Raw genomic sequence first — 27,330 nt, 5'->3', positions numbered from 1 at the left:
GGGTCAGTTGGCATTTCTGTGTGGAGTTTGCATACTGTGGTTTTCCCCACAGTCCAAAGACATGCGCTATAGGTGAATTGGATTAACTAAATTGGCCATAGTGTATGAGTGTGTGTGTTAATGTGAGAGTGTATGGATGTTTCCCAGTACTGGGTTGCAGCTGGAAGGGCATCCGCTGTGTAAAACATATGCTGGATAAGTTGGTGGTTCATTCTGCTGTGGCGACCCCTGATATATAAAGGGTCTAAGCTGAAGGAAAATTAGATGGATTATTCTATTTGTTTTTTGCAGATAAATTTTTAAATAATAATATTTTTATTTGAATGTCAGAAGACTCATTATCAGTAGTTTATACAATAAAACCCCTTTTACTCTTAACACCTGCTAATGGCAAATATTAGATAATACCTATAATAAGAGATAACTGCATATCAGTGTCTCTAAATGAAAACAACATGGCATAGCTATTTTAATTCCTCATTTATTTATTGAAAAATGTAGCAATATTGTACAGAGTTATAAGTGCAACAGCATTCCATAGACTGAATTACAGGAAAAGGTATTTTAATGGTATTCAGGAAGGTAACATGTTCCAATCTTTGAGACATTCGAAAAGTACACAGATCTCTTTATAATCCAGCAATGTATGGATAAATAAATGCGACACACACATGATTATCGAAGGTGTCAGACTAAACATGCAGCACTGTACATCGCACTGCTATATAGCAAGCACATCAAGTGTAATATTCTAATTTATCCAAAATTAAAAGAATGCAAAAATAAAAACCCTTCAGTTTCTGTCACTTCTCTCGTAATAAAATATTTGCTTTGATGATGTGTTCTTATGGCACAAAAATAATAATAATTAAGACACCGGATGCAATTAAATGCATAATTAAATCTATTACCAACATGACACCCCCACCCCCCAAAAAATAAAAAAATAATCATTTTTCATTATTCATTCTTTAATTTAATTTTCAACTTAGTATGCAAAAGTGTATGCTCTTTATTTTGCGATAGATAGATAGATAGATAGATAGATAGATAGATAGATAGATAGATAGATAGATAGATAGATAGATAGATTCTTGAGGGTTTTGTGGCCAACTTAATTGTGTTTTGTTCAATCCACTTATATTTTTCTAAAAACTAACAAGTTAACTTAATTAACCCTTCATGTTGTCTCAACACAAATTTATTGTGTGGAACACAGCAGTTTTTTATGGTGTATACGGTAAAAGAGTGATTAGTTACTAAAATGGCAAGTAAACCAATCACCTTAAAAGCAACAAGTTGACTTTACTTAAAAACAGTGTGTCAACCAATTATAACTTGGAACTTTTAAGTCAACTCAATTTATATTAAAAATGCCAATTTTATCACTTTTTTTTTTTAAATAAGGTCAACTAATCACTTCAACATTGGCTCATTCTGAAAACGTAGCCCTGTATACGTTTATGTGGATTGCGAATTTTGTAGCCAGAGCAACGTATGACTGCATTTTGTCTTAAAGCGAACGCTACAGGACGATTGATGCCATTGCTTTTCATGCTAACCTCTGTGTGAACGGCTGTTACCAGTTTGTCCAGTTAGCTCGCTATGTACGTCGGCGGACTTGAGACGCAGAGAGGAATTGACCACAACGATGAAGTTCAAATCTGGCGAAAGACGGTTTCGGGTGAGACAAAAACACAAGCTAAAAAATATAATCAAGTAAATAACAGTGAGAATGTGATAAAATCTCAAAACGTGGTAAAAGTCAGGAAAGGCTTTTTCTTTTTCTAAATTACTTTTTAAAACTGTTGGTTGGATTTAGGGAAATGGGTGGGCGGGTCAATCGGTGCTTTTAAAAACACTATTGGTTGGGTTTAGGGAAGGAGGAGGCTGGGTCAGTCGATCAATCAGTCAGTCGACAGCGGCCTCTGGTGGATTTATGCGAGAACAGCAGGTGCGAATGGCATTTGTGATAGAAATCTGAGATCTGAAAAGGCATACAAAGCTGTCTCTGGTGGATTCGCGAAAACAAATTAGCTCCTGGGAAGCATTTGGTGCTCTCCAGAAATGTATGCAGGGCTATGTTTTCAGAATGAGCATGGGTTGAATCGCTTTCTACAGTGTAATATTGGTCTTCATACAAAGAAAGTCAGCGTTCACCGGATTCTAACATTCTTTAAAATATCTTCTTTAAAATCTCATAATGGGTGAGTAAATGAGGACATTTTCATTTTCGGTTAAACTCTCCGCTTATAAAAAATATTTAATATACTTTATTCAGGATTCGAGTTGCTCATCATGCAGTGAAGCTTAAAAAAATGATGTGCCTCATCTTATGAACTTATGTTTATATAACACGATCAGCAGGTTAGTCTAAAATATGTGTGTAATGTACTGTTAAAAAGGCGTAAAGAAATGTGATTGTGTGATTCGACAAAACAAGCCCATGTTTACAAGGAAAAAGATGGCATCACAGTGTGTGACAGAGAAAGCGTCAGCATGATCTGCGGTCATCGGGAGGATAATGCTGCATTAGACACTGCAGATCAATGAAGTCTATTAGAGGAAAAAGGCAATAAAGAGCGTCGTTTGTGCATCACTTGCAACTCCTGAGCACCTCCTGCATTTTCTCCTGCACGTTCCTCATGTTTTCCTCCCACTCCTCATTTCGAGACTCCAGATCATCTCCCAGGATGCCGTAGTAGCCCATGAGAGCGATGAAACCGATGCAGAAGAGGTATGCCAGTCGAGTGCAGAGGTTTTCCATGACACGGTGATCTCCTTGTGAGTGCTTCATGTATACATCTAATATTGGCTGACTGAAGAGCTTGCGCTTCCCCATCACACCGTCGTAAAGCGTGTACATGTTCTGGTCGTCTTTATCATTGATGAAGCTCTCCACGAAATCCTCCTTCTTGCGTTGGAGATGCTCCGGCTTTGCCTCCATGATCTCCATGAACTTGCGGAACTGATGGCGGATGTTTTCCTCCACTTCGTGGTACTGTCTGTCCACAGTTTCCTTCCGTATTTGAAGCAGGGCTTGGCGGTTTTGCTGTGAAATTTCGTCCAGAGCTCGATTGACGCTGCCGAACTCTCGCTTGAGTTTCTGGAGGTCTTCATCGTCCACGTGGTGTAAAACCACACGGATGAGAGATCCAGCCACACCGAAGATGGGATTGACCACCGCTGCTGCTGAGGAGATGGTGGCCACACATTCTAGCACCTTCACCAGACCCCGCTTCAGCTTCTCGGGGTCATCGAATAATTCATTGTCGGCCATTGTGTCCGGTGGAATATCTGATGGTTCACCTGAAGAAGGAAACAGACCACAATCTTAAACAGAATTTCTGTTGAAAATATAAAGTATCAGTGCTCCTGAATCATTTAGGGTTCAGTACAGGTTAAGCTTTTAATCAGCATTTCTCATCTCATCTTTTCCGAAAAGAATCTTGTTTTAAATAATATGTCAAAGCAAGCAAATTCATCAAAAAAAAAAAAAAAAACTGTCCAGGGGTGCGTTTCCCAAACGACATAACTGAACTATCATAGTACTATAGTGACGAGTGTTTCCCAAAACCATCATATCTCTGTCGCAGATCCATCGTTTGAACCACGTTAGTTATAACAAAAAACATCCATAATGATGCTCTAAATGGGGTGGAGTAACTACTACTTTAGAGAAGAACCCCATAATATCTTTGTGCAAATTATATTGTTTTACACGCACACGCCTTTAAAATAAAATCCAATATTAGTAAAACATTGCTAAAAACATGCACTCACTTTCCATATTAATTGAAATATATGTAAACGGCACATATAGGGCCTGTGTTTCCTTTACTAATATTATTGAGAATATTCCATAGTCTATTCTAAAACATAAAAACCACTTAGCTAACATGTATTAAAATCTCATATATAAATCAGGTAAATCGTTAGTCTAACGGTTGTAAATTACAATAGGCTATATATTAAGAAAATAAAAAATGTCTAATGTGAAACATTGCGATGGATGATGCCACAGCTGGTGGAGGAGACGAGCGTTCGGTTGGAGTTTACTGTAGTGCATACATTTTCATTGTTTTCACTGCAAAATCCTCACTGCCTGCACGGATTTAGGAGACATTTATGCAGAACACATCTTTGCACCTAAAAATGCCAAATGCAGCACTGAGGAACAGATCAACAGTTGTTATGTGAACTTGCTGAAGTAAAAAAACCCTACAATGCTTGCCCCGCCTTTGTGCTCTTCTTATTGGCTCACTGTTCTAGAACTGAACGCGAATGATTAGTTAATATCAGCTGCAATCACTCAGTCAATACCTTCTGCCATCAGATGACTGGAGCTACAACCATGAAAATGTAAAGCGCTGAAAATGAGTGAATGAAAATAACACTGACAGATTTACCTACAGTTACTAATAATGGCACATCTTATTAGTGATCATGTGCTGAATGTTAATCCACCATTTACACTTTTTCCAAAAGTGGATAAAAGACTTCCAGTGTTTCAAGTCCGCTATGACAATGACTAAAGATTGACCACATTTCTAGAACTGCTCGATCGTGCAGATTCGCACTCTATGACATCAGAAAGATCCGACCCTTCTTATCTGAACATGCAGCTCAACTCCTTGTTCAAGCTCTTGTTCTCTCCAAACTGGATTACTGCAACTCTCTACTAGCTGGGCTTCCAGCTAACTCTATCAAGCCTCTTCAACTGCTCCAGAACGCAGCAGCACGAGTGGTCTTCAATGAACCTAAACGAGCACATGTCACTCCGCTGCTAGTCCGTTTGCACTGGCTGCCAGTTGCTGCTCGCATCAAATTCAAAGCTCTGATGTTTGCCTACAAAGTGACTTCTGGCCTTGCTCCTTCTTATCTGCTCTCACTTCTGCAGATCTATGTGCCCTCCAGAAACTTGCGTTCTGTGAATGAACGTCGCCTCGTGGTTCCATCCCAAAGAGGGAAGAAATCACTTTCGCGAACGCTCACGCTCAATCTGCCCAGTTGGTGGAATGAACTCCCCAACTGCATCAGAACAGCAGAGTCACTCGCTACTTTCAAGAAACGACTAAAAACTCAACTATTTAGTCTCCACTTCCCTTCCTAATCTGCAATTGCCTCTCTGGATATCACACTAACTGTACCCAAAAAAAAAAAAAAAAGTACTAATACTTTTCTTCTTAGACTTTACAGACCTGAAACTTGCCTATAGCACTTATTCATTGTTGCTCTTAGTTGTGTAAATTGCTTCCTTGTCCTCATTTGTAAGTCGCTTTGGATAAAAGCGTCTGCTAAATGACTAAATGTAAATGACTAAATGTAAAGCTATTCACTGTAAAGTCTGTGGGACGGGGTTTGCAGGTAACAGATTTTGCCACTAAATCTACACATTTTAAGCGTGAGAGGTGCTGTGTAATCCTTTATTTAATCCTCCCGAAGCTGTCAGCCGTGCAAGCGGCAGCGATATGTAATATTTCACACAGCTCATGAAAAGACCATTATTGCTATTAAGATGACATGCAAATAATCAGTTATATTTCAATAAAATGTGGGGCGGGGCAATGGATCGCAATGCTGGCTCAGTATTGCATACCTGTCAACCCTCCCGTTTTTCCCGGGATTCTCCCGTATTTTACAGTTCTATCCCGCTATCATCCCGTAAAGGTATTTTCCCGTATTTCTCCCGTATTTTCAGTCTTTCTCTAAACAGCCGAGCCTCCCTATATGCAACACATACCGCCGAACCACCAGGGGTCGCCCCATGCTCTAAAACGTGAGTCTTTTGTGCTTTCGCTTTGTTTAGGAATGAAAACACTTATAAATAAATATTAAAAATGGTGCGATTCCATTTCCTTTTGATTACAGGTGCCGTTGCCCATCCTATACAATCCTCAAAAAAGTCATAAAATGGTGCATGACTGTCAGCTGACGCGCTTCATAGTGATAAACAGATGCTGTTTCCCGAACGGATTCTGTACACGCGATTTGAAGCGGAGAGAAAGTCTGGCTTTTGGGTGCGTGTTTAAACAGACATACACACATAATTAATAATAATAATAACATATAAGGATGTCGATCTTGGTGTTTTTTTTTTCCAAACACAGCTAATTTCGTCTTAAATGAGCATAAAATGTAAGGAAAGCAGTCGAATGCTTTCATTATAACGTTAGATGTGTGCATTTTTAAAGTGACACCTCTTATTTAATGTAATTAAAAAAAAATCTTAATAAATCAGAGATTCATTCGTTGCTCTTTAATCAGAATGTATAAGTTATACAGTGTAGAAAACGGCTAATGAGATTTGATAGCTTGATTCTTTGTCATTATAATAGCTATTAATTTTAATAAGCTGAACTGTTTGCTTATGTATTTGCTGCTATATATTTATTTTTCTTTTGGTAATAATAATTTAAAAACATATTACTGACTATTTAATTGTTTATTTACAATGAAACAGCTCCAAATGAACATATTTAGTAATTTGGGGATTTTTTTTAGGGGGGGTGGGGGGATCCCTTAATATGGTAGGCATATCCCTTATTTTCACATCCCAATGTTGACAGGTATGGTATTGTGAAGTTTGTCGGCCATCGGCGATGGACGATAGCATTGTCTATCCGTACAACCCTAATGATCGATCAAATTTTCCCAGGTCAAGGTTTTCAATTATTTTCCCAGTCATGTGACTTCGCTCTGTTAAGGCTGATTTATACTTCAGAGTTGAACACACGGGCGGTCGCATACTCACAAACCTCTCGAAAAATGTAACTACACGTCACATGTTTGCACTACATTGATGATGTTTGGAAGCTGCGCCAGAGATGCATTGAGACGGCATATTTTCTATATAAAACAATAAAATTATAATTTACATTAAAATATTTGTTTACAGAAGATGCAAGAAACACACTGTTTAAATTATTATTTACATCATACGCAATTAGTTATTTTATTTAGAAGAGATGCTGCTTTTTTTCAACTTTTGAAAACATTAAAAAGTAAATAATTTTGTTACCAATTTAAGTTATTTATGTCACTTTTTTATATAAAAAAGTGGCTGTTGGTTTTAGGCAACGTGTGTTTTAATATTAGCTGTTCAGCGTTGATGATAATAAATATTCATAGATAGTTGACATTGTGTGTTTCCTTCAATTATTTTAAAATCAAGTAATGCTCCTTTCATTTAAATCTATCGCTTGTAATATTTGAGTATATTTACTGTACAAACCTGTCAGTGAACTGTGAAGACAAAAAAATGTAAATAAAATAATCGTTCATTAATCGTAAATGAGTTAAAATGTTCATTTAATTGAGATTTAGATTTTAGGCCAAATTCCCCAGCCCTACATTAACATATGCTGTATATTTTTGTTTTTACAAGCTTTTGAGACGTAACGTAAATTCCGTTTTTTTTTTTTATAATAGGTCACCTATAGCTTTCATCATAAGCCACGGCTGCGTTTAAAATGGCATAAATGTTTTCAAGGTGCACTGCAAAGGGAACGCAATTGTCAATTTGAAGATCGCAAAACCTGAAGTGTAAAAAATACTTTTAAAGCAAATTACAGCTCAGAGAGATGACTTTATTGGTTTTTTAATCATTACAAGTTGTAGCGCAGTGGGTAGCTTGATTGCCTCACAGCAAGAACGTCGCTGGTTCAAGCCTCGGCTGGGTCTGTTGGCATTTCTGTGTGGAGTTTGCATGTTTTTCCTCCGGGTGCTCCGGTTTACCCCACAAGTCCAAAGGCAGCTCTAGAGGTGAATTAAATAAACTAAATTGGCCGTAGTGTATGTAAGTGAATGGGAGTGTATGGGTGTTTCCCAGTGATGGGTTGCAGCTGGAAAGGCATCTGCTGTGTAAAACATATGCTGGATAAGTTGGCGGTTCATTCTGCTGTGGCGACCCCAGATTAAAAAAGGGACTAAGCCGAAAAGATGAATGAATGAATGAAGAAAATATGTAAGTGGAGTAAGAAAAATAATCTTGTTGTTTTGAGTTATGTATTTCTTTGACTCCACTGGCAGATAAATAATTAGTTTTAAACTAACCTTATTTTAATTCACTTAAGTAAATGTATCTAAATGTAGGAATGTTAAGATATCTGTCAAAGATCAATCAAAGACAAAAAGACACCAAGCAAGGGTTTTAAATCAGAAAAACTGTGCTTACATGCATCTTTTTATAAATCTAATGGCAAATTGTGTCTGTAAATGTTCACAGACTGGCCTCATTGACTTCCATTGTACAGTGTCTCTCTTTAACCTGAAAGAAGTAGATGTTAACTTACATTATGACACAAATGCTGATGATTGAGTTTAAATTGTTCTCAACCCAGAATTTTCCTTCAAGTATTTTCACATGACCACAGCATTCTGCCTTTGAAACATTGACAGGTTTGCATTTAATGCAAATCAAAGCAATTTCCATATTCACCTCATTCACTCACAGACCTTAGTGTGCTCACATCATAAACTAAAGGGAAAGTTCACCCAAAACTGAAAATTCTGTCATCATTTACTCACCATTTATTTGTTTTGAGTTAAACACAAAAGAAGATATTTTGGAAAATGCTAGACACCAGTGACCATTTCTTACTGTGGACGTCAAAATAAGTTTTCAGATATTTTCAAAAGCTCTTTTTGTGTTCAACAGGAGAAATAAACTCAAATGTTTGGAACAACTTAGGAGGACAATAATATTCATTATTTTTGTTGTAAACTATCCCTTTAACAAATGCAACTTAATAAGCTTTGCTAAATTAAATTAGTTCCTAATTGTAAATTGCTTTGAATAGAAGCTTCAGCTAAATGCATAAGTATAATGTTATATCAGTGCTTCCCATGCATACATAGGCAGGCCGCCCAGGTATATTTACGGCCACCCAAGTATATTTAGTGACACATTTTTTACTATTATTATCATGCTTTTGCACTATTTTGTATAACCAAACATCCGCGATCGAAGAACGATCCTCTCGTTTACCTGTTTTGTTCTGTGCGTGAAAACTGTCAATACACCTAGAGACAATTTCACATGCTCTGCAGAGACCCACACAGACGCGCCTTTTTGGCACTTAAGAAATTTGTCCAGCTGGGATTCTAGGTCTCCTAAAAAGTCTGGGATTTAGCTTTTGCTTTCTAAAGCTGTCATTATTTGTATTCGTTTTTGCATTACCTTTTTACTTAAGCCTACTTTCGCTTGGCTTCACAGCTGACTGCGCACGCACTGCGTCCCAAGAGCGAGAGAAACATTCAATAATTCCTTCTTGAATCTAATCGACTCAGAAAAACTTTACTATATACTTGAAGAGGACGAAGTGAATGATCTAAGCTGGCTGCAAAATATATGTACTGTACACCATTAGTAATGGTTAATCAATGCATCTGCCATATTTAAATAATCTACACATTTTAATCTTGTTATTATAATAATTTTTAAAGATATTATCTGTTTTTAGTTCCTTTTTATGTCATTTATTTCTCATTTGCTGTATATTTTATTAATTTGATGATGTCATTAGGCTATTTTAAATAGGCTATTTTATATACATATTCAAAATGCTTTGGCATTCAAGTTTTCTTTGAACTTGAAAGTGAGTGAGATGCAGATTTTACCTGTCAGTAGGTGCTTAACCTCCTAGAGCTTAGTGGCCACATATGTGGAAAGCACATTTTAGCTCTTAAGTGGATATTTAAAATACTTTGAATGTTTTATATTTTGTTACAGACATACAGTGTCATCCTGCAACTGTTTTGCAGTATATGAAATGTACCAAACACAATTTTTAACGGTCCAAAATGGGACAAAAATGTTGTTTTTACTCTCTGATAGCCAAAACATGTTAAAAATATATGTGTTATAAATGCATTCAAAACAGTCAGGAAAAAGTGTTTTATGTAAATTCGGACCACAAGTCTACATATATTGACCTAATTTTTCTCTAAAAGTACATCTTATTAAAAGATGATACTTAGGTTTTATTCTAATTAGGTTCCAATAAGCCCAAATAGAAAAGAGAAACTAAAAGTGTATGTAAATAAACATCTTGTGCCTTTTTAAGAGAGTATAAGAGAAATAATGGATTTATTTTTTATATCAAGTGTTTTTTTTACTTTAACCTATTAAAAAAAAAGTGTATAAGCGTCATAAAAATTTACATAAAATTATTAGTAAAAATTAAATTATATTTTGTTTGTTGCATAAAGTTAACTATTTATGTAAAGTGGGTAAATGGTGTTTCAATCCAGCTACCACAGCAAGTATTTTCCAAACCTCTGGGAAGCACTTTGTATACACAAAAAAAGACCAACTGCCATAATATGAGAGGAAAATATATTCATTTATTGTGCATAAACAAACACAAGCAAACAATTAAATAATAATAAAAAATAACTCGTAGCACAAAGGCTCAAAACATAGGAATGCTCGTCTTACAACATATTCAGTCACAACAATGACCAAAAAACATGCTTAACATGTTTCTTAATATATAAATTTGCTGCGATATACAGATTTAACAGCTTTAAACTATGTAAAAGTCCATTGCTAAGCAGAGAGTGAACTATTTTACACCCCTTACTATTGACTTCCCCTTCCCAATTCAAGATTGCTTTAACCGTTCAGCACGTGAAAATCGAATTAATCTCATGGAGTTCATGTCAGTTTTCCTCAGTGCACTGATCCAGAACTTCCATCATCTTTGCTTGAATCTCGAGCACCCTCGGACACCATTTGTCTCTCACTTCATCCTCATCGTCTTCGCTGACCGCATAGTACGCCATCAGTGCCATAAGACCGATATAAAACAAGTGAGTGATATGAGAGCACCTGGCCTCCATCACCTTTTTGTTCCTTTGGCAGTTTTCGAGATACACCTGCAATATGGGCCTCCCAAACAGCGCGACCCCCTTGACGCCACGATAATACTCAGTCAAGCTCAGATCCATCCCATCCTTCTCGTAGATCTTCTCAAACTCCTTCATATGACGTTCTGAGTTCTCAGGGTCTTTTCGGACGTTTTCCAGCATGGCGTTAAAAGCATTGTATTGATGCTTGATGACTTCCTCATGCTTGCCGTAAGTCTCGTTGATTTCGTCAATGCGAATCTGCCGAAGGGTTTGCTTGTTCTTCTCAGAGATGATTTCCAGTTTATCGTGGATCTCCTGGAAGTCTTTTTTCGCCTCTTGGTTTTCTTCGACAAGGCCATTTCTGACGACAGCAACCACTGAAGTCACGATCCCAAAGAGAGGGTTTATGGAGGTGGCGAATGAGGAGACTTTCTCCACGTAGAACAGCACTTTGGCCGCAGTCGCTTTGATCTGCTGATTGTCTGCCATAGATGGATCTTTGGTTCTTCAAGAGGTTTAATCTCGCTTGATTCTGAAATTAAAAGGAAATGTTTTCTTAATTCATTTTTCATATACATTATAGACCACTATGCTTTTGCAAAACTCCTGTGCTGAACAGCTGAATAGCATACACTGTAGGAAATATCAGTAAATTATCAGTTTTCCATATTTTGTGATTAATGCTTTAATTTGTTATTTGATGTTTATTTATGCTTTAGAATTGCATTTTGGGACCTTGATCTTTCTTCCAAATGAATTTAACCTTAAAAAAAGTTTGAAAAAGTGACTTATATTAACATTTTTGATAGTTTAAAGTGATATCTCGTCTGGGTTGGTGTTGTATATTAGGCTACAAAAACCTTGTAATAAGCTGCCAGTGCATATTCTGGTATTTTACTAACTTCTCTACATATTATTTCCTATCCATTATATTATTTGAAATGACTAATGTCAATAAAAGTCACTTTGTTAAACTCTAGAGTTGAATTTTCAAAATCAAAATTTGACAGACCAGAGATCAACATCCCATAATGCAATAAATGGTAAGACTTTTTGGTCCCAATTGCACATTTTGTTGACTAAAAGTTGCATTGCAACTACATGCCAATTACTTCTCTTTTGAGTATTAGTAGTAGACTGTCTGCTTAATATCTGCTGATACTACTCCTTCAACAGACATTTAACTGACTATCAGTAACTTTGCAAGTACATGTGAACTTACACTAACCCCAACCTAACAGTCTACTTATACTGTAATGAAAATTAGTTGGCATGTAGATGCAATGCAACTAAAAATCAACAAAATGTTACAGGGACCACCAAAATAAAATAATACCCCGTAAATGAATGGAAAACACTTAATAATAATAATAATAATAATAGTGTCTGTGAACATTAAATCAAAAATAATTATTCAAACATAAATTCTGCATGCTTTGCGAATTAAAGTCATCGTTTCATTTATTACAAAAGTAACTAAATGCATAATGTTTGTAGTGTTTTCAGCATTTGTTAACACTAAATGAGAACATGTCAGAATGGGGAACGTTTTATTGTTTAATTTTAGAAAAATTAACATGCATATGCGGAAATTGTATAGTATGTGACAAATATATTACTATTTTGCACTACAATTTATTCTGATTAATAATAATAATAATAGTTGTTGTTGTTTTAATTATTATAATAAATGTATTATTGTACAATTGTTCATTCAGGTTTAAATTTTAATAGGGAAAATGCAAGTGAAAAACTTATTTCATAGGGTTGATAAAAATGTAGCTTAATAAATTACTGGTAAATTAAAAAGTTTTAAACTTTAATTAATTGGACATGTTTTTTGATGATAAAATATTTGTAACCATTATTAAAATAGCAGTTTTTACTCTGAAAATAGCTTTTAAATTTGAGGAATAATTACAAAGAAAAAGCAAGTAAAACACAGAATTAAACTATTGTTTTTTTAAAGTAAATATTATTTTCTTGAATATTTTAATAAAATTAGTGTAATTTCTGTGCTTTGTAACCTTAAGTGTGTAACATTGCATACTTTATTTCACAATGCATTTCTTTATACGGAAACTAGACATGCAATGTCAAAATAAAGTAATGCACTAGGACATTTCCTTCTCTGTTCGAGCATAAATTAATACTAAACTAGTATACTAGGGCTGCATGATATTAGAAAAATCTGACATTGTGATATTTTGTTTTGCTGCAATATATATTGTGATGTTTATCAAATTATTTAAATAGCTCTATTTGGAAAGATTTCATTGAAATTATAATAAATAACAAGCAAAAATAAATAAATAAGTTCAAGTATAAATTAATTCTAATCCAGTATACGGAATACAGTTGAAGCCAGAAGTTTACATACACTCTAAAAAAAGGAACATAAGCATTTTTTTTTTATGTCTGATGGTAAATCATAATAAACGTTTATTATTTTAGGTCCGTTAGGATTAGCTAAATGATTTACATTTGCTAAATGCCAGAATAAGGAGAGAATTTTTTTTTTTTTGATAATTTTTTTTTTTTATTTCTAGACAGTCAAAAGTTTACACACATTTATTTGGTATTTTTTTAGCTTTGCTTTTTAACTGTGTAATTTTGGTCAAATGTTTTGGGTATCCTTCCACAAGCTTCTCACAATAGTTTGAAGGAATTTTGGCCCATTCCTCCTGACAGAATTGGTGTAACTGAGTCAGATTTGTAGGCTGTCTTGCTCGCACAAGCTTTTTCAACTCTACTCACAAATTTTCTATAGGATTGAGGTCAGGGCTTTGTGATGGCCACTCCAAAACATTCACTTTGTTGTCCTTAAAGCACATTTTAACTAATTTGGCAGTATGCTTAGGGTCATGGTCTGTTTACAAGACCCCTTTGTGGCCAAGTTTTAATTTCCTGGCTGATGTCTTGAGATGTTGCTTCAGTATTTCTACATAATGTTCTTTCTTCATGATGCCATCTATGCTGTGAAGTGGACCAGTCCCTCCTGCAGCAAAACACCCCCACAACATGATGCTGCCGCCCCCATACTTCACAGTTGGGATGGTGTTCCTAGGCTTGTAAGCTTTCCCTTTGTCCTCCAAATGTAACACTGGTCATCATGGTCAAACAGTTCAATCTTAGTTCCATCAGACCACAGGACATGTCTCCAACAATTATTCTTTTTCCCAGTGTAATTTAGCAAACTGTAATCTGGCTTTTTTGTTGATTCTGGCTTGTTGATTTTTACATGTTGTCACACAAGGCAGCAGTGTGTTTGAGGTTTTCCTTAAATACTATTCTACAGCTGTGCCTCCAATTAACTCAAATGTTGTTAATTAGCCAATCAGAAACTTTCAAAACCTTGACACCATCATCTGAGCTTTTTCAGTGGCATAATAATATTATTGTATGTAAACTTGACATTCAAGAAAAGTTAACAATTTCTCAAAAAATATCTCTCTCATTATTCTGCTATTGAGCATAATAAAAACAAATGTGATAATCCTGACTTACCTAAAAGAGAAAAAGTTTAATCACATTAACATCTGACCTTTTTTTTTTTTAAATGGTTGTGTGCCATTTTTATGCAGTGTATGTAAACTTCTGGTTTCAACTGTATTTCTATACGCGTAGGCACAGTTTTAAGGAATAGCCAAGCCAAGAAAGGCTTTTCAATATTTTTTTCTATATTTTTCAAGTGCCTTGGACTGATTTTTGCTGTTTATTCTGATAAACCCTAGCCCAAAGAGCACCGACACATTATTTAAGGTACCCCTGAGCACTTTTTGTTTGATTTTAGATGCATTTTTCTGTATTTTAGCTTAAGATTTCACTCAATACTTAAAACAATCAAATACTTGAATGCAAATCAAAGATGATTATTTTCGGGTTGCATTATTTTAACGTTTATATAAATACACTTTATAGTATTACGCTGTTTACTTAGCAACATACATCAGTCTTTATTGGAATCAACCGAGTGATTTATCTACTTTTATTTGATTTGCTGCAAAATGCAACTCTTTGCAGTTCAATGACCATTAGATTTTACCTTATGTTTACCTTACTCGTGGGTTTTGATAGTTTGCAGTTCAATGACTGTTAGATTCTACTATTCTTAGAATCTATTCTTAGATTCTACTGTTAGATTCTCTATTTTCTGTGACTGTAAGAGGTTGCTGTCCAGTTCTGAATCCGTATTTGGAGCTGTAGTATATTCCGTCTTTTCCTGATAAGTAATAATTAAACATTTACACTAGAAAATATAAATATAATAATAATAATAATATATTAAAAAGGTATTTTAAAATTAAGAAAATATAAGACGTACCATATCATTTAACGCCTTTACACACACTTTTTGCACTTTCAGGAAGGACACACACAGGAAATACTGACCCAAAACAATTAGATTAGATTATGGATTATTTAATACACACATATCTAAAACAGGTTTGCACAGTAGAACAAACTAAACTAGTATTTCTACAACTAAAACTGCTGATAAGCACGTTGGGCTTGACAGACCCATTAAACCACACCACATGGCACAATGAATGATGTCATACTTGTGGTTTAACATATCTTTCCTCACAACAAACTAAAATACTTTTTAAAAGCGAGAGTTTTCTCCTATAACACACAGTCAGTCATTGTCAGTTCACTGAAAAACAGATTTCTAGCCTGAATAACTGGCAGTTTGGCTAGTAAACATGCTAATCACATTAGCTAATAAGGAAGGTTAGACTAACAGCAATGCTAAGCAACGTAAAACCACAATATCATGTCATATACATGTCACAGGATGCACGTGAAGGTCCTAAGCTACTAATCTTACCTGTAAATGCGTCTGTAGCTGCTCTGTTCCTAATGGAGCTGCTGCTGTTTTTGAGCAAGCAGCCACCATTTCACTGTAGCTCTGAGAAACAGCCCCTCCCTCTCTCACATATAAGGGCAGGGTGTGGGAGTGACTCATACCAAAACAATGCTGATTGGTTTAGGAGGAGGAAAAAAAATGCATGCAGCTTTTCCGCAATCCCCATTCTGAAGCACACACACACACACAGACGCCCTGCATGGAAAATGGCTGCAATGCGTTCTGTAATGAGTGTCTTCTCTTATAGACAAGAATAAATGGGGCCGATGAGTAAATTAGAGATTGTCTGGGTGAAAGAAATAATAAGAGGAAATTCCGACAGAGACTATAGTCTAATAATATTAATGTATAGTGTATGAGTCAGCAATATTGTTTGTTGGTTTGGAAAAAATATACTTTGATATGCATAACAAATGCAGAATGGATTGTAAAACAATTCTTACAATTGACCACATTCAGCTCGTGTCTCATGAATGAGACTGCGTGTGTGTAAAAATTCAGGAAGCAGGTATGTCCTGTTGTGGTTTGTCTGGTTAAGTGAGAAAAAAAAAACATTGAAGCTTAAACAAAGGGTGAATATTCGCTGAAAGGAATAGTATGGCAAGCCATTTTAACATTTAATCTATAAACCACTGTATATTAGTATCTTTTTTTTTATTCTATGAGTACCTATTTTTTCGATACTGGTATATTTTCTATCTATTTATTTAATACTAATGCATATTCTTTAGCTACTAGCACATAAAAAAAGATACGGGTATACTAGTACTAGCTGGTGGACCAACCTGGTTTTAGAGGGGTTTTGGCCATTTCCAGGCTGGTTTCCAGCTATTTCCAGCCTGGTCTTAGCTGGTCAGGCTGGGAGATGACCAGCTAAAACCAGCTTGACCAGCCTAACCAGGCTGGGAGCCCAGTCAAAACCAGCTGTGTCCAGCTTAAACCTGGCTGGTCAAGCTGGTTTTAGTTGGTTTTAGCTGCTCATTTTCCATCCTGACCAGCTAAAAACAGGCTGAAAATGGCTGTAAACCAGTCTGGAAATGGCCAAAACCCCTCTAAAACCAGCCTGGTCAACCAGCAAAAACCAGCCAACCAGCTTAGGCTGGTTTCAGCTGGATTTTTCAGCAGGGTGAATCTACCCAGCAGGCACAGGATGTCAACATGAAGTAAGATTGACGTTGTAGCCCAACCTCGTGGGGACTATGCATTTTGTTTGGACTAATAAATCGGGTCTACATCAGAACCCAATGTCAGGCCGACATCAATGTCCAACCTAAAATCAACCCAATATCACTGTCTAATGATGTTATAGCTTGACATTGTGTTGATGTTAACACTATGACGTCTATCAGACGTTGGATTTTGGTTGCAATACCTGACAAATAAATGTCAGGATTTGTCATCAATAAGACGCTGGTTTAAGATGACGACTTGACGTTGGATTTTGGATAGACCTAAATCTAACCTCATATTAACGTCTCATGATGTTTTGTACCTACTGCGTACTAGCAACTTAATAGGTACTAGATACTAGTACCTATTAAACAGACAATAGTTTATAGTATACTTCATTACATACTTTTAATTATTAGATACTACTCATTCGTTAGCTACTTATTTCAATAGTTACTTAGCCGTTAATTGGTTGTTGACTTTAATGGTTATCAGTCACAGAGATATCAGCTATTCACTTAGAAGTATTGAAAATAGTACATGTGTTTTTGTTCATACTTAATCATTTTATACTGCTTGTTATTAGATACTAGAGGTGTAAGGGTATTTGTTTTCATCACAGTACGTGGGTAACGATTCGGTTCATGCACTTCCATAACAAAAACAGTCAGTAAAGTTGTGCAGTCACTAAAGTTAAGGCCTGTGCACACCGAGACATTTTTTGCTTGCGTTTTCCGTCAACGTTTAATGCCTCGCAACTAAACAGCGGGCGTTAATGTGATCATGCACACCAACCCGCAAAACGTCAGGCGCAAAAGCGGCATTTTGAAAAAACTCATGCTCGTTTTTTTTGTTTTGACGCGCTGCATCAAAATCTTCTCCACCAATCATATCGGCACTTTTGCTCACGTGCACGGAGCTGCTGAAGTTACAGTAAACAGCACTTGGAGGCGCTCAAGCGTTGAACTGTCAGTGTGAGCGCACATTGAAGAAGATGTTCAGAGACGATATGAACGTGGAGCTGCTTATTGCACTGGTGAACAATCATTTCTTCATCGCTAGAACTGAAGCTGCTGCTTGAACTATCCATGCTTGTTCGAGTCACCAGTAACTTTAACAACAAACGTGTGAACTTCCTCTCCTCCTATTCTTCTGTGTTATAAGCGGGTGTCAGAAGCTTAAAGTTGTGTAGCGCCATCTAACGCCAAAAGAGTGGTTTTGCATACTCTTCAGCTTGACGCCAGTGAAAAGCGCTTTGGTTTGAATACTGAAAAACGTCTCGTAAAACGCTGACGATAAACGCAAACGAAAAGCATCCCGGTGTGTAGGAGCCTTTAGGCAATTAAAAAAAAAAAACACAGCACTGCAACAACTTAGGAGCAATTCACAAAGAACCTGTCTGCATTCAGAAGTGGTTCTGCCTGTCATTAAATTTGGTAAACAGAAGCTCACAACGTTTGCCCTACCTTTGAGTTTTTCCGATTGGTCCACTGCTTTGGGACTGACAGTAATTGACGCCACTGCATGTAAAAGTTTAATGTTTTATCTTGACATGCTGTCTAAAATGCATTAGGTTAAGTTCTAGGTTATTTATCAAAATCTAATTTTAGAATATGTTTTATCTTGACATGCTGTCTAAAATGCAGTACTCGTGTGTGAGGTACTGCAGAAGATGCGAGTGGACACACACCTCCATCAACCACGTTTACATAGAACAACACTGGAAATATAAGACTCATCTCGTGCTCACATGTCTGGGTCTTTCTTTATACACGTGCACGAGATTGAACATGAGTGTCCACCGCACCTGCTGTTAGAGTGTTAACATTTTCATTAAAAGACATTTTAGTTTTGAAGCTTATAAAGGCACTAAGCCGAAAATGAATGAATAAATGAATGAAGCTTACTGAATTTATGCACAATTACTGGTTTTCTGTTGTTAGGAGAGAGTTGGGCTCAACCTTTCATTCATTCATTCATTCATTCATTCATTTATTTATGTTCCTTCAGCTTAGTCCCTTATTAATCAGGGGTCGCCACAGCAGAATGAACCGCCAACTATTCCACCATATGTTTTATGCAGCGGATGCCCTTCCAGCCGCAAACCAGTAACCATGCAACACTCATACACACTCATACACTACGGGCAATTTTTGCTAAAAAGCAAACACTGGGGATTTGTTATTATCCCTGTTGTACCGTATGCACATCAAACTGTCACCCCAAAACTAAAGTACGTCTCCGTGTACGGTTACACCTCTAATACTCATTATATTATAGTTTTTATTTCACAGAAACTAGTATGTATTGTTTAGATGCTAGTATTTTAGGTAGTTTTATTTAATGAAATATGTGCTAGTTTCTTTCTAATAAATACAAATACCTATTTAATGGATACTATTGGTTGATTATTATGTTATTTATTAAAATAAGATTTTAGATAATGACTTTTCTTCATAGATGTCAATGGCAGAAATCACTAATGAAATAAGTACTTGTATTTCATGAATATTAATTAGCTTTTTAAAAAAACAGGTACTATTATCAAGGAAACAGATACTAGTAGAGTTCATTGATGAAATGTTAAAACAGCTTGCCGTAGGAGAATCTGTCAGGCAACTGTGCGTGTCAGCTGCCATTTGAACAGCTGTATGAGAGTCAAGTTCATGACAGATGCGAGGTGTGAGCTGGGCTTTGTGGGTCTGTCTGTAAATGGAGCATTAGAGGATTTCTTTGAGTAGTGTGCATTGTGTATTTGGAGGAAAAGGTCACATTTCCAGTTTTGTTTAACAGAGAATTGAAGACATACTCAAGTCCAACCAGTTAAGACATGAAAATGAGCTCTTACGTTGGAGTGAAAACGATTGGATGGTCGAAATGAAGATCTTGTTTTTTTTCTTTTCAATCACCTGCAGAACAGAACAACAACAACCAAAAAACTTTGAGTGACGTCAAAGCACAATCAGAAAGTTTTAGGTCAGTTATCATTTGAAATTTTAGGAATGATGAGTGAATGTCCTCACATGTTTGTTTGCTATCCTATAACAAGTTCTGAAGCCTTTTGTTCTTCAATTAAAACAATTGTTGTAGTATTTATATGTAAATGGATTAAAGATGTCCAATTTTTGTGTCTGCATCAAATTAAAAGTGTTTTATATACATAAGAAACAGAAAATACATTGTATATGAGTAAATAATCTACTTTAATGTTCTGTGATATTTAATTGTGGGTGAAATAACATTCCTAACAGCTTAGATCAACAGCATGTTAAAGTTCTTCTGGTGAAAAAAGATACAATATCAGTTTAACAGGTTATCAGTGTTTGACACATGAAAGAAAATGACTTCAAAGGAACATTATCATTTATCCTGAAAACCAGGTTATATATTTATAGGTTATGTATCTTGGCATGGCAAATTAAATGTCTAAACCGCTACTTCAAGCAAATAAACAGCAATACTCTTAAGTCAAAGTGCATTATGGTTATGTAAAATCAAATAAAAAAAAAATAAAATAAAATATTATTCTACAAAGGGATTGCTATAATTGTCAGTCATGTCAGCTTGTTGTTGTGGACTCCCAAAACCACATTATGAGCCTTTATAATCCATATTCATTTATTTTCTAAAGAATTAAAAAAAATCTACCCCTCTTCCCCATTCCCAACCAAAAAGACAGACATAAAATTAAAAGATACATCATTTTGGTGTAATATGATCATTACTGCAAGGCTTTATATGTGAACCAACAGTCTAACTGCAATATGTTTTAGGTTTTATATGCAAACTAGTCAATATACAAAGTTAGAGGTTTGATATTAAGAGACTAGATCATATATTGTGACCAACCAATCCTATTTTTGTTTTCTGTTTGCTATGATTTTACATGTCGTGAAACTAGTTAGCAGATGCAACACACTGTTATACTAGTTGTTGTATGCATTCACTGAAAAAAGTGTTGCATGCAGAACTGTTGCAAACAATTTATTTGTGTTGAATTTAAACAAACAAATTACGTTTATTAATGTTTAACTTAATTTGTTTGTTTAAATTCAACACAGATAAATTGTTTACAACCACCTTACGTAAAAAAAAATTGAGTAAATCCAACGAGTCATCTCTGAATAATTTTTTTCAGTGTACCAAGAGATACCAGTTTCCCATTGTGTCTGGATCGAATTGAATATAAAAAGTGCTTTTATATACCGTTGAAGTGAGAACTATCAGGCCCCCTGTTTCTGTTTAAAGGAGAAAATATTTTATCAACACATTTCTAAACATAATAGTTTTAATAACTCATTTCTAATAACTGATTTTTTTTTATCTTTGCCATGATGACAGTAAATAATATTTGACTAGATATTTTTCAAGACACTTCTATACAGCTTAAAGTGACATTTAAAGGTTTAACTGGGTTAATTAGGTTAACTAGGCAGGTTAGGCAAGTTATTGTAAAATGATCGTTTGTTCTGTTGACTATCAAAATAAATAGCTTAAAGGGGCTAATCATTTTGTCCTTAAAATGGTATTTAAAAAATTAAAAACTGCTTTTATTCTAGCTGAAATAAAACAAATAAGACTTTCTCCAGAAGAAAATATATTATCAGATATACAGTTAACATTTCCTTGCTATGTTAAACATCATTTGGGAAATATTTTAAAAAGGAAAAAAATTCAATGGGGGGCTAATAATTCTGACTTTAAATGTACATAGAAAACCTATTGTGAGTAAACAATCTACATTAATCTTCAAAAAATATTTGTGAAAATGAAATCTGTGTAACATTCCACCTCTTTTCAGCTCATAAAACTTTAAAAGTTCTTCTATTGAAAAAGGACAGTATCAGTTTAACAGGTTATTGGTGTTTATGACACATCAAAGAATGCGACTACTGAAGAACATTACAGCATAACAATTACGCTGAAGCATAAACCAGGTTATACAATAATTCTTTTATTAAACTCTTGGCATGGCATCTTAATGGGATAGTTAACCCAAAATATATTCTTTTATCTTTTCTTCAACCATTTACCTTTAGCAAACCTTTATAACTTCCTTTATTCTGTTGAACACAAAAAAAGAAGATATTTTGAAAAATGTTGGAAACCTGAAACCATTCATTCATTTTCTTTTCGGCTTAGTCCCTTTATTAATCTGGGGTCACCACAGTGGAATAAACCGCCAACTTATCCAGCACATGTTTTACGCAGCGGATGCCCTTCTAGCTGCAACCCATCACTGGGAAACACCATACACTCTCATTCATTCACATTCATACACAATGGACAATTTAGCTCAACCTAATTCACCTATAGTGCATGTCTTTGGACTGTGGGGAAAACCAGAGCACCCGGAGGAAACCCACGCCAACACGGGGAGAACATGCACAGAACTCCACACAGAAATGCCAACTGACCAACCCGAAACTCAAACCAGCAACTTTCTTGCTGCGAGGCGATTGTGATACCTACTGCGCCACCGTGATGCCTACTTGTAAGCATTGTAGGAAAAACAAATATGGATGTCAATGAATACAGGTTTTCGGCTTTCTTCAAAGCATCTTCTTTTGTGTTCAACAGAAGAAAGAAATCGAAGAAAGAAATATGTAAAGTAAATATTGACTAAATATTCATCTTTGGGTGAACTATCCCTTTAATCTATTATTCCTTAACCAATTAACTAACACTCATAAGTGCATCATGCCCAAATAATAGTTTAATTGAATTGTTACTAAAAACACCTCAGCTTACAACTTATATATGAATTATTATATATGTCTTTATATATACATACTGTAAACTCCACACAAGCAACAGGTCAACGTAGTAAGGACTCAAGTGAACAACAACATAAACTTTTAACATTTACATTTGCAGGATGCAAAAGTGCTAAAGAGATAATTGTGTAGTAGTTCAGTAGTTTAGAGAAGTGGGCTTCAGTTACACTGATGAAGATTCACTTAATAAGTAATGACTTATTGTGATAGTAATGACTTAATGTAATAGTAGCTATGCATCTGCCTTTAATGGTTAAAACTGCACTAAGAGCTTGAAGGACCAATTTAGGGCTGAATCTCTGAATTAAAGAATGAGTGCACATGTTTACGTCTCATTCCCACTGGAGCCACAGCCCTTTATTCCCGTTCCATCCAAAGGGGGCAGTAATTTACTTTTTTTTTGGAGTTCTGATTAAATCAGCGGACAGTGACACAGTGAAAGGGTGTCATTGCCTCTGATGCCCCCAAGAGGACTAAAAATTAACTCTTTAAATGCTGTACACTTTTAGGATACAAATATAAACGTGAACTCAGATCCTTCACCTTTGTAGTCTTTAGGCATTTAACATGTCTAGTGCCACATCTCATGCAAAACAACACTTTTTATACAAATTAAAGCTATTATTTAACTCTTATTTCTATATTACATTTTAAAAATATGAATCTACATTTAAAATATAGAAATACTTCCCCTCATTTTCAACAAAAAAAAAGACATAATATCAAAAGATGCATCATTATGGTTTAATAAGATCATCACTGAAAGGGTTAATATGTAATCCACAACAAACAAAAGTGTAACTGATAAATTGTGTTGGTTTAATATGCATAAATAAATATTTAAATGCTGTGATATGCTTTAATTAGTCAATAAACTGTGTTAGTTAGCAACTATATTACTTACTAATCAGAAACTAGTACATATTTTGCACTTAACTAGTCCTACTTGTCATGCTTATCTAGATAAACAGTTCATATTAGAGTGTTTACATGCCACAATCACTTAATTAAGACTAGAATATGATCTCTGGTTAAGGCTACGTCTCTTCAGATGCATTTTACTAACTATAGCTTTGATTGTTAATTACTTAATTGTCTAATATACATATTTTTCTAACATGTTAAATTGAAAAGAGTGTTATAAGCTTGAGTGCAGAGTAAACACAGAGTGCCGAGTGAGTCAGGAAGTAAGGCGTCCCAACAGCAGTCACTACTCTAAGGAGCGGCCATCTTTAAAGCTCTCCACCAGTGCACTCACAGAGGCTAATCTGTCAAAATTAGCTTTTAAAACCGCACAAATGCACTCAAATATTTACATTTTCCATATTTACATAACATTTAAGTGTGATTTATTCCTCTGGGACCATCATTAACCTGCTTCCTCTCTTTCTTTTGTGCAGCTTTGCCTGTGTGTCAATTTAGCCACTTCCCTTGGATAAGCTGCCAGAAGATTAAGCCAGAACAACTGCAGACCATCTTTATCAAGCCAAAACACAACAATTAAACATCTTCCCTGTGTTTTCCCAACCAGTGTGAGTATTTTAGAGTCTCCAGCTTATTTGGAGAGGTTGACTTTTTCAGTCAGCTGCAGTTTGCCCGGTTATAGCTCCCCCTAGCAGCTCCCTCCATATTTCCTTGTTCATGCTAGCCATGATATCTATTCTCACCCTATACAGACACCATGCCAAGACCTTTAAAAATCCATATACAGGCATGCATTAGGGCCAATATACATCCCAATGAGCCCATCCATCCATTAGTGGCCTGGCCATTGGAGAACACAGCTCTTCTTACCTCTTCAGATTGCTACCTCCTTCTCCAAAGTCCCAATCCCGACTGTACTTCTTCTTCCCAGCAAACACTGCAAAAGAGGCTCTTCCATTTTAGCTCAATATGGAGGGGTGTTCAAATTGGACTATACCATTTAAAATGGCCCTAAGATGGCTTTGGAGCCTTAAAAAGGGCCCTTTGGCCACCAAATAATGCAGGTCTCCACTTGCTCCATGACAGAAGCAAGAATGAACCCCTATTGACCAGCCCCCTCCTAGAGCTACAGATGACCTCCCCCAATGACATTCAAATATTCCAGCCTTCCAACAGTCAGATAGTGTCTATACAGAGAGCCGACTGTCACTTCTGGAGCAGCTGAGGGCACAGAAAACCTCCAGACAGGCCAGCTGCCAAGCTCTGCCATTGCTCACAATAGGTGCAAGCTGTTTGTGGGGGGCTTATTAGTCAAATAAAGCTTTAAATAATAAATTAAGAGCTAGAATAAACCAAATGTGTTCAAATAGGGCAAAGAAATATGAGATATCTATTGCATATGCTGGCACTGAGATAAAAAGGATACATTTCTATTGGTGCCCAAACAGGACACCTGTTTCTGGCATTAATAAAACAAAACTTAACAACCTTAGCAATGGTTATTAAATTGCATTTTAAGGTATACTGAGTAATTAGCGGATGTATGTACTGAATTGAGACAAATAATCGCCGTATAACTGTTTTTACCAATATAAACTGCCTTTTTATGTTGATTTCTGCTGGTACAGGCATTTCCATGCTACTGTTCCTTTAAATGCAAGAAGGAAGCTCTAAAATGAGTCTCTTTAATGCATAATTCATTGAACAATGGCTATATTAGTCAAAATAAAATAAAAAACCCAACAAATTAATAAAGAAACCAATTCACTTTTTCTAGGTAAAAGGAACACGTTTTCAGTGGTGTCAAAATATTGCACCTCTTTTATTCAATAATTAAATATCAAAGCTTAAAAGCCTTTGCATTGGAATTGTAAATATCTTTTAAGGTATACTGATTAACATACAGTATATCTACTGATTTCAGAGCAACTGTTGTTGAATGGCTGTTGTATATCAATTTGAAATACCTTTTTATCACACTTTCTGATTCAGAGTCATTCCTGAGCTACTTTTCCTTTAAATATAAAAAAACATGCTGTAAAATGAGCTGTTAGGATGTTTTTTAGTGCATGCATTGGTGTAGAATAACAATTATAATCCAATAAAACAAGAAATAATTTTTAAAAACGTCCCAATTAATTCCTTGGGGTCAGTTCTTGTTAAAATGGTCACATTTTTAACAGACTACCTGACAAAAGTCTTGTCGCCTATTCAAATTTTAGAAACAACAGATAATAACTTGACTTTTAGTTGATTATTTGGTATGAGAAGTGGCTTAAATGAAAGGCGAATGCCTCTAGTTTACGTTTATTTTTCCTAAATAAAATATGATTATGCCTTGATTTTTAATTATTTTATTAGGACAGTAAGGTCTGACTTTGCTTAGACAAAAGTCAAAAAGACAAAAGATCTCTTGCATGCCCCCATACTAAATGTAACCCTAAACCATGAGTTTTTCTTCACCAAACTTGACTGATATCTGTGAGAATATTGGGTCCATGTGGGTTCCAATAGGTCTTCTGCATTATTTGTGATGATTGGGATGCAGTTCAAGAGATGATTCATCAGAAAAAATCTACCTTCTGCCACTTTTCAAATGATCAATTAGACGCCAAGTTTTTTTTACTCTTACAACAGGGATCAACGACAAGACCTTTGTCAGGTAGTGTATGACACACACTACTATTATTGATAAAGCAACAAGCAGTGTAATTTAAAAATTGACTGATGTGTACTGATTTGAGGCCAGTGAGTGTTGAATTACAGTTTTACTAAAATGCCTTTTCACTATTACAGATATGTACAGGCTACTTTTTTCTTAAAAGTACTGTACATCAAACATGTTCTAAACAGCGGTTATTTGTCCTTTGCCATTGTTCAGTTGTCATGAATCAGCATACAAAAGCAAACATTTAATCTAGTTAAACAAAAAATACATAGAAATAAATAAATAAACCAATGAATTTTTTTGAGATCAGTGCATCATATTCTGACTTTCAATAACTTTAGTGTACTGTAGTAGCATATTTTGTATCTTGATAGCCTGACATTTAATAGAGACAAAAAATTTGTTTTGTCTGCTCAATATGGAAAATGATGTCTGCTAAATAACTACTGTAGAAGAAATAATGTATCTAAATGCACAAAGTTGTGCATTCGCTATCATAATCATGGAGGCCATTGAATATTCGGTCTGAAATCGCTAGCAATGACTTCAAAACAGCACTATTTAATTGACTGAACAATGTTGTACATTAGTCATTTACTGTTAAATTAAATTAATGTTAATATTTCTCGTTACGAATTAGGAAAGAACACTTGCAAGAAATTATACTGTTAAGGAGAAAGTTGGAATGTGCGAAATTTGCGAATAATAACTTAACCAACTTTACCTCAATCCTGATGTTTTGTCACGGCAACGTTAATACGTGCTTATTTCGTGATTTCACTCCGTTGTTGTTGTTTTTTTAATATACTATGTTAAAATTGCAGGTGCTAAATCGTTAGCGTTAAACATGCTACAAAAATATAAAATGTAATAACACTTACCGAAGTCGCGTAGTAAAAGTCGGAATAGCTAACGTTACAGATCAAAGTGAGATTACAATGAATTTTTGAACATTTAACTATTTTGGGACATGTGTGCATTATCTCCACAAGTCCCAGGGGTGCGAACACAATCCAGCATGCGAGAGTCATTTGTTCAGACAGACATCCGTTAACTGCCCTTAAGCC

The 27,330-nt window shown here is 35.4% G+C and overlaps 3 protein-coding genes and 1 non-coding gene across 14 annotated transcripts in view; 1 reads left to right on the top strand and 3 right to left on the bottom strand.

The window, feature by feature from the left end:
* Positions 1–25,722, top strand: part of LOC101886607 (uncharacterized) — a 59,769-nt gene extending 34,047 nt beyond the window's left edge. For 8 of the 10 annotated variants that reach the window (XR_015512226.1, XR_015512224.1, XR_015512222.1 and 5 more), the window contains one exon: positions 24,072–25,722. This is a non-coding gene — a transcript (uncharacterized LOC101886607). Of the gene's footprint in view, positions 1–19,809; positions 19,871–24,071 lie in introns of all 10 variants that reach the window. The other 2 variants (XR_015512231.1, XR_015512225.1) reach the window with 1 other exon arrangement.
* LOC147840416 (uncharacterized) overlaps positions 1–27,330 on the bottom strand; it is a 976,031-nt gene that overhangs the window by 427,281 nt on the left and 521,420 nt on the right. The gene's annotated exons all lie outside the window — the stretch shown is intronic.
* rpz (rapunzel) lies at positions 466–24,509 on the bottom strand. Of its 2 annotated transcripts, XR_015510092.1 has the most exons (4): positions 24,466–24,509; positions 19,743–19,803; positions 1,161–3,309; positions 466–1,093 (listed from the first exon to the last, which is right to left on the bottom strand). XR_015510092.1 is itself a non-coding variant. In NM_001145238.1 (3 exon segments), a coding segment is annotated over 1 exon segment (684 nt). In that variant the 5' UTR covers positions 3,281–3,309; positions 19,743–19,803; positions 24,466–24,509; the 3' UTR covers positions 2,472–2,596.
* rpz2 (rapunzel 2) lies at positions 10,329–15,768 on the bottom strand. Its single transcript, NM_001145241.1, is given in 2 exon segments — positions 10,329–11,386; positions 15,686–15,768. A coding segment is annotated over 1 exon segment (678 nt). The 5' UTR covers positions 11,344–11,386; positions 15,686–15,768; the 3' UTR covers positions 10,329–10,665.

The sequence above is a fragment of the Danio rerio genome, chromosome 16 (genome assembly GCF_052040795.2).
Source record: "Danio rerio strain M-AB ecotype USA chromosome 16, GRCz13ab, whole genome shotgun sequence".
Classification (NCBI taxonomy): domain Eukaryota; kingdom Metazoa; phylum Chordata; class Actinopteri; order Cypriniformes; family Danionidae; genus Danio; species Danio rerio.
The sequence above is the reverse complement of the archived record's forward strand: the minus strand, read 5'-3'. Positions and strand labels throughout refer to the sequence as shown.